Here is an 8,444-nt window from a genome sequence, read left to right as displayed (position 1 = left end):
CTACTAAGGGATGCAGAGGCCACACTTGCTTTCCTCTGGAATCACCACTGAGAATGGAAGGGCAATGGGAGGACAGTGTGAAGTGCAGGCTGCCCCAGAGGACATCATCTCAGGCCCTGTATGCCAGAGAGACATCCTGGCTGCCAGGCTTGCTTCAAACTTCATCTCAAGGTGTTTGTTTGTTTGTTTGTTTTCATCTCAAGGTGTTTGAAGGCCACACTGGCTACAGTAGAATCGCTATGTGAGTTGTCAGAATACAGATTCCTGGACCCCACCCTCCTGGAGTCTGCTTCAATAGGTTGGGGAGGGGCCCAGGAACCTATCTTTTTGACCCATTTGCAAGTGAACTTGATGTCCAGTCAGATTGGAGAACCACTGATCCGGCCTAGACGCCTCCGCTGAGGGACAAGTGGACAGGCACAGAGAAATCACCCATGTCATGTGGCCACTCTCACTAAACTGTTTAGCTTCGGATGTCCTACCTACTTGGACCCTGCTGACCCAGAGAGACAGTATGGAATACAGACAGGAGAGAGACAGACACAGACCTGGGTTCAAATCCCAGCTTTGACCTTCTCCAAAGGTGGGGCAGCAGGCAAATCACTCACTGGCTCTGCTTCACTTTTCCCGTCTGTACGATGGCGACATGCAATCGATGGCCCAGGACCACTGTGAGAATTTGAGAAAATTCCTCTCTGCAAATCACCGGTACAGAGTAATGAAGACCTGATGATAATTGTAATCATTAGCATTATCGAGCACTTACTAAGATCCAAGTATGGTTCCAAATGCTTCACATAAATGATCTCATTGAATTCGCACAAACACTGTCTATGAAAGAGGAGCTATTATCCTTCCTGTGCTACAGATGAGGAGCCTGAGGCTTAGAGAGTGTGAATAACTTGTCCAGGGGCCCACAGGCAGCATCTGAGTCCTTGGAGCCTGCACGCTTAAACCCTGAGCTATAAATGGCAGCTCCCTCCCCCCCTTCTCCTTAAAGGTTAAAACGGAGGGGAGAGCCAATCCTGTGGGGATAAAACAGAACAAAGACCTCTGAAAGGAAGGAAGCCAAGGGAATGTATGTAAGCAGGCGCCTCAGAGAGTATGGGGGCTCAGTTTGCCCCTAAGCTTCCTGACAGCTGTAGCAGGAAAGGGGGGCGGGGAGCAGAATTCCCTAGTTTCCATTTTCTGGAAAAAAGGAGGCACAGAGGCATGTCTAAATGGACATTTGTCTTGGGCTGAAATTCCAGAGGAGTTGATCTTGTGGCCAGCTCAGCAAACATCCGGGACCAGAAGTTCATCTGTGATTTCATGAGGCGCTAAAAGTCTTATTCACACACGTGATTCTGAGAGTCAAGAAGCCAGAGGGGGAAGAAAACACATGAAATTCTATCTAGAAGAGAACGTTGCTGGGCTGCAGTTTCCCACAGCAGTAAGGGGCATGGGAGGAGACCGAGGCCCTGACTGTGTATCTGTCTCTCTCCACAACACACACGACACGGTCTCTCCGGGAGGAGATCCAGGCTCCTGGGGACGTGACACTCCTCCAGAGACTGGGCTCCCGGGATGGATGGCAAATGAGCCAGGATGAAGTTGTGAGTGAGGGCCAGGCTGCCAGAGCCTGGGAGCTGAGTGGGGGCTGGGTCTGTCAGGCTGGGCTCGTGGAAGAGGCAGAGTAGGGGGAGCTGGTAGTAGGATTGGGAGAGGAATGTAGCATTTGGGCAGGTGGAGGGGCGTTGCAGGCAAAAGGAGCAGCAGGTGGTGCAGGGCTTACTTCTCACCCTCCCCAGATATTGCCTCTTTTGATGTCCCTTTACCTGGCTTTCTGCCTGGCGAGCTCTCCATCCCACCTACCCCCTCCCCACCCATGCAGGTGAGGCTGACTCGCCCCCATCCACCAGGATTGAGAGGGCAGAGACCAGTGTCCGAATTACCGTCTGCGTGACACTGCAAGACCAGTCTGCCTTCTCCAGTTCAGGCATCAGGGCCGACTTCGTGGTCCAGTATGATGTAGTCATGGAGGACATCGTTGGAGACGTGCAGGTGAGAGGGCCAGGAGAATGGAAAGAGCATGGGCTCTGGAGTCAGACAGGCCTGGGAAACAAGGCGCTGGCCTCCACAAGGTGCGCGTTTGTTTCTCCCTAGGGATCAGTGAGGACTAGTGAACACGGACAGGACGGTGTGTAGCGACACATGACTTCACACCTGGTGAAGCACATATGTCCCCCAAAGAGTTGGAGACCCGGAACTGTATAAACTGAATCAAGATCCAGTTGAATACATTCCTAACTGAAGCAAGTCATAGCCCACTCTTAACCAGACCTTTTGGAAAGGCAACCATTGGCCAGTGATTAGTCTCTCCCACTTTCTGCAGCTCTGATACTCTCATGTTCTCTTGGGCTTTCTGGATGTCTCTAAGTTTTAAAAATTCTTTTTGCCTCACTTGAGCCATTTGCCTAAACAGGGAGCCCTTAAATTCTGAGCTCACACACTCACGAAGAACGTGCAGAGGTCCCACGCTCTACCAAAGGGGTAGAGGCTGATCCGGGACCCTTGGCTTGACAACAACAATTGCATGGCAGCCTGAGATGTCTGGTCCCAGCCTGCTTCTCCCACCACACCTCTCACTGCCTCCAGCACACAAACCATCCTCCAGCTGCCTCACACCATGCCACACCACACACCAATGTCCCAAATCACCTGCACCCGCCAGTCATCTGTGCCTGATTATGTGCTCATACTATCTGCCGCCCTGGGAATGTCTTCTCCCTCCTTTCTCCACTGGTGAGTGTCCTCCTCATCCCTGAAAACCTTGCTTCAGGGCCACCTCCATGATGACCCCACCCCACGTACAATTCCTCTCTCTGCTCTGGGCTAGTATAGTGCTTTGGTTACACCTCTCCTCATGCACTTACTTACTCATTCATATGTGGACTCATCTCCATCAAGCAGGAAACTGCTCTAGCCCAGTCCTGCCCTCAGTGACTCTGGGAAGTCAGGAATGAGTTGGACACAGCCGTAATCTCCCTTTGGAAATGTCCCATCCTGAGGTAACCCAATACATAGAGCCAGAGCAGTCATAAAAGGTTCTAAGGGCTGTGTATAAATCTGTAATGGGTTACGTATGGATACCACTGAGGAGGGTTTCACGAGAGCCTTCCTGAACGAGTTGGCCTTTAAGTTAGCATAGGAAAACTGAATAGACTTTACCTCCACCTGGACCGATAGGATGAACGGGAGGGCATGCAGAGAGAGGGGAATAGCATATGCAGAGGCACAGAGGTATAACAGAGGCCTGATGTGTAAGGGGAATAGAAGGAATTCACCCTCTCAGAATAGGAGCTGAGGGTATCATGCCAGTAGGTGGCAGCAGGGCCTTAACCTGGTGTTCTGGGGTGTGTGTGTGTGTGTGTGTGTGTGTGCGCACGCACGTGTGAACTGAGGCATTTGTCTGCTTGTTCATTCTTTACCTCTCCCACCATTGCCTGGAGTAAAGATACAGATAGAACAGACGGAACTAGGCATTAAATAGTACGACTGATACTCCCATCCACTGTGTGCTATGATTCCTGCATCCCCCAACCAAGAACCCCTCAATTCACCTCCCATTTTACATGAGTATGCCCGCCTTTCAAAGCCCAACACATTCACTCCATGGGCACCTAATCCGGTATGCCCACTGCTGGCTGATGTCAGGAACCCTGAAGTGAATCACACACAGATCTTATTCACTGTCTCCAGGTGAAACAGAGAGACACGAGAATGACGCAAGATGAGAAGCGCTTTGTCAATGACAACATAAGTATGATGGAAGCCATCATGAGGGGTGAGGAGGTCAGGGAGCCTGACCTGGGTCTTAAAGAATTCAAAGAAGTGTACCAAGTTGGGAAGGGGGCTCTCAGAAGGCAAAGGCAGTCTAGTAAACTGAGGGCTGCATGATACAGAGAATGGAGGCTGGAAATATCCAGGGGTGTGTAGGGAACTACAAGTAGATTGGAGTTCCTGGAGTGTTGATTTGAGGCCCAAGAAATGCTAAGAGGTGAGATTGAAGGCCATGAGTGCTGCAGGGGCTTGATAAGGAACATAAAATTTATGTTGAACATGCCCAGGGAGCCCTGAGAGGGAATGACACTATGAGGTTTGTGTTTTGAAAGACCAGACCGTGCAGCTGCTACAACGATGCATGGATGGGAGGGGCCCCAGGAGAAACAGGGAAACCCGAGGGAAAGGAGCCCTAAATTTGGGCTTCGTTAGTTTGGGATGGCGAGGAGGGGTGGACCTGAGACATATCCAGCAGATCAAACCAGCATGAATTTGTGGCTGGTTGGATGTGAGGAGTGAGGGACACAGGAGGATTCAGGGGTGACACTCAGGTTTGTGTCTGGAGTGACCATGTGCATGATGGTGCCTCTAAATGACAAAGACACGCAAGGGTGAGACGGGAGGAAGGTAATGAATTTGTTGTTTGAGCAGCATACATTGGAGGCTTCAGCCATCCAAGGGAACAGGTCCAATGGTGAGTGGGTATGAAGTTGTGGAGGGGGAAGAGTGAAGAGCATTGGACTGGGGAAAGAGCTGTGGGATCAGCAGTGGAGATTCAGGGGTTGAATCCAAGAGAGCTAGGGAGTTGACCCAGGCCAAATGTATAGAGTCGGAAGAACAGATCCAGGACGGCAGTTGCTAAGGTAGAGCTTCCCAGTCTAGGAGCTATTGATCTCCACAGCCCTTGGGGTATCTGGCCCCACGAGCTGCCATCAGCCTATTCAGGGCTCTAAATCCCCACCACTTCCCTCCACTGTGCTACACAAACGTAATCATTTTCTTTGCATGCCATGACAGACAAATATTAGGCAACACTGTTTAAGGGACAGGGGGGGAAATGCAGCTGAAGAAAGAGACTGAATCCGATGGGCCTGAGAGCTGGTAGGAGAATAAGGAGCGTTCATCATCTCTGAATCTCAGGGGAAATGATTCTTCTGAGGACCAGAAGTGATTGTCAATTGTGAAATAATATATCAGGGAGGTGCAGTCTGATGAGAACTGAAACACACCCACTGAGTTTTCCAACCAACTGGTCGTTGCTACCTTTGGTGAGAGATGGATCAGCGGTGGGGCTGGAAGCCAGTCTGCAGTGGGCAGAGGAGTAAACCGGAGGTGAGAAGAGCATTACAGCTGTCGAGTTCATTACCTTGGCATGCTACTGGGAAGAAAGGAGCTGATTTGAAGTTTGGGTGGGATCGGGATGAATGGAGGTTGTCTCAGTGGATGGAAAAGACACCAACATAATTTTGTTAAATTTATTTATTTATTTATCTATTTCTGGCTGTGCTGGGTCTTCGCCTCTGTGCGAGGGCTTTCTCCAGTTGTGGCGAGCGGGGGCCACTCTTCATCGCGGTGCGCGGGCCTCTCACTATCGTGGCCTCTCTTATTGCGGAGCACAGGCTCCAGACGCGCAGGCTCAGTAGTTGTGGCTTACGGGTCCAGTTGCTCCGCAGCATGTGGGATCCTCCCAGACCAGGGCCCAAACCCATGTCCCCTGCATTGGCAGGCAGACTCTCAACCACTGCGCCACCAGGGAAACCCTAACATTTTTAAACTCTAAAGAAGACCCAGTCGGGTGCATGGGCTGGGTTGGAGAGTAGGAGTCTGGCTGGTGGAGGAGGTACTGGAGGCTGGGCATGCATGGGGTCAGGGAAGGATTGTTTTGTCTTTCAGTAGAGGGAGGAGGCATATAGGTGTGTGGACCCTGTGCAAGGGTGGGGTGGGCAGTCCAAGGGACATGGCCTGGTGCCCTTAATTTTTTCATGAGGAGGGAGGGGAGGCATTTCCTGAGAATGGGGTGGCATGACAGCTGAAGGGAGTGTGAGAGGTTGGTGACCTGGGTCATGCCTCTGGTTTATATAATAGGATGTGAGGTGTGGGGCCACTGGTGAGCCTGGGACCATGGAGAGGTAGGAATGTGATTTTCCCAGAAGCTCTCACCTACCCAGGTATGGGAAGAACACAGAAGGACAGCTGGACTCTGCCTGTGGCGTGGGCAATTGCAGGATGGTTGACCCAGGGCTTGGGGAACTGCTGTAGAGTGCCAGGAAAAAGTGCAGACAAAACCTACGCTTGTGCTTGTGAATTAATTCAAAGGCTGCGGTGGAGGGGAAGAGCAAGATGTCCTCCCATCTCCTTCCTGCTCTCCACCACCCCCCTCCCGCCCTCCAAGATGGGAGGAGATAGTGTGTCCAGCTTTGTGACCAGAGAATGCCTGAAGGGCTGAGAGGAGAATAAGCTGGTTATCCCAGGACAGAACTTGCTTCAGGCTCCTGGGCAGCACAGACCCTCAGCAAGCCTATACTTCCTTAGGCTGAGCTGCCACTGGTCCTGGGGGCCCTTCCAGCTTCCCCCTCCGCTTCCCTCAACTGTCCCAGGCCCCAGGCTCTGCAGAAGGAGAGATGGAGTGGGGGAAGGGGGTCAGCAGCCAATCATATCCCCGATAGCCCAAGGCATCTGCACCTGGTCTAACCAATCCCCTCTGAACAAATAGCTCACTCAGCCTCTGCTCCCTCCTCCCCTCCCTGCTCTGCCCAGCAACAGCAGAAAGGAGGTTTAAGGAGGAGAGGGAGGCCCTGCAAACTCCCAGCCCCTGGCAGCAATGGAGCCGGGCCTCAGGCTCACTCTATAGAGGGAGGTTAAAACAACACTCTCAGTTCCTGGAGCCCAGGCAAAACGTCCCTAGGGGCCCTCAAGACTATGCAAGCCCAGCTCTCACAGACAGGAACTCACATATTACAGAGATCCTGATCCCTGGAGCCTTGGGCCACAAGCCAGTCTCATTTTCTCCACAGCTCAGGGGCAGGCCCTGGGCTGGCAGCCTGACCAGCAGAGATACACTTCTGGTGGAGGAGATGGACATTGAGCAAACAATCCCACAAATGCCTATTTAATAGCAACAGTGATAAGGCCTAGGAAGGAAAAGAGCAGGGTTTTATGCAGCAAAATAAGAGGGGACTTGATTTAGACTGGCTTTCACAGTTTTTGTTGATTCCACTTCTTTTTTTCCAGATTTGCGATGGCTATTTTGTTCATTACTTTGCACCCAGAAGCCTTCCACCTGTTGAGAAAAACGTGGTGCTTGTTATTGACGCGAGCGGCTCCATGTTTGGTACCAAAATGAAGCAGGTAACAAGGACCCTGGGGATCGTTCCTAGCTCTTGATTTAGAAAGCTCAGAAAGCAGAGAGTGCTGGTACAGTGGTTCCCTGAGACAAGACACCCTGCCATCCCATCACCTTTGGACCTTATAGGCCTAGGCCTACCTTAGAGTCTTGGTACCTTACATATCAGGAGCCATGTAGACATGGAGCCACAGAATCCTAGGAACACTGAAACATAGGACTATGGGGCCTGAACCCATCATGAGCCTCAACCACAAACCTCCAGGTCTCATAAAGGCCCAGAGTCATAGAGACTTTGGGCTAGAGTACTCTGGCATCATAAAGCCTGAGTCAAAAACATTAAAACTGTAGTCATTTTAGATCCAGAACTGTCAAGGGACCACAGCTTTGTTTTGCTTGGTTTTGTTTGACTATATAGTCAGAAGAATACAGTGCACTGGCCTTATAGTGCTTAGAAGCCATAGAGTCCTGGGTCCATCTAGGCTTCAGTCTTGTACCCCACCTACAAGAGCACCCTTGAAACAGAATCCTGGAGCCATAGGCCAAAGAGATTTTGACTTTAGAGCCTGAATCCATAAAGTTCTGGAAGCAGCGTTTCAAACCATAGTACTCTGTGGTTCTAGAATTATAAAGTTCTAGTGTCTTGGGACAGTGTAACCTTTTTACCTTTACATTTTGAACCACAGAATCCATGGGACCTAAGGCTAACTGACTTGTGTTTTATGAGAATATAACCATACTGGGAGAAGGGAAGTATTGAAAACTGTCTCCTCTAGCCTTTAATGTATGGGAAGGGATATACCCAACTCCAAACCTTTTTAGTCTTTCCATTTCATCTAAGGCAGGAAAAAAGCTGAAAGAAGTTATGATGAGCATATTCCAGGGGCTAGGTGCCCTAAAAGACTGAGACCTAATCCTAGAACTATAGAATGTTTCTCCTCCCCCCATGCATGACCACCATATCAGCTGGGTTCCTGTGTAAAAGCAGGAGGTTACAGTTGAAAGAACTGGAAGACTGTACTCTATTTATGGAAGAGTCTCTAGGTAAACCCAAGACAACATAGGAAACAAAAACAAGGACTCTAGAAACAATTTTAGCCCCTGACACCCGCAAATGCAGCAACCAACAAACACAACCTAACTCCTAACAAGATAAACATAAAACCTCACACTAAAGGTCTATTTACCTCAGTTCCTTTTACCTCATACCTCATGTCTGGCTTTCAACAAAAATATACAAAGAGTGCTAAAAGGAAAAACACAATCTGAAGAAATGAAT

General features: G+C 50.3%; 1 protein-coding gene across 1 annotated transcript in view; it reads left to right on the top strand.

Moving 5' to 3' along the window:
• Positions 1-646: 646 nt before the first annotated feature.
• Positions 647-8,444, top strand: part of ITIH6 (inter-alpha-trypsin inhibitor heavy chain family member 6) — a 32,445-nt gene continuing 24,647 nt past the window's right edge. Inside the window, 3 exon segments of the mRNA XM_059910382.1 lie at positions 647-671; positions 1,838-2,043; positions 7,054-7,170. Coding sequence (XP_059766365.1) covers positions 647-671; positions 1,838-2,043; positions 7,054-7,170 — 348 coding nt within the window.

This window comes from Balaenoptera ricei, chromosome X (assembly GCF_028023285.1).
Source record: "Balaenoptera ricei isolate mBalRic1 chromosome X, mBalRic1.hap2, whole genome shotgun sequence".
NCBI lineage: Eukaryota > Metazoa > Chordata > Mammalia > Artiodactyla > Balaenopteridae > Balaenoptera > Balaenoptera ricei.
Note: the sequence above shows the minus strand (reverse complement) of the source record. Positions and strands in the feature narration are given on the sequence as shown.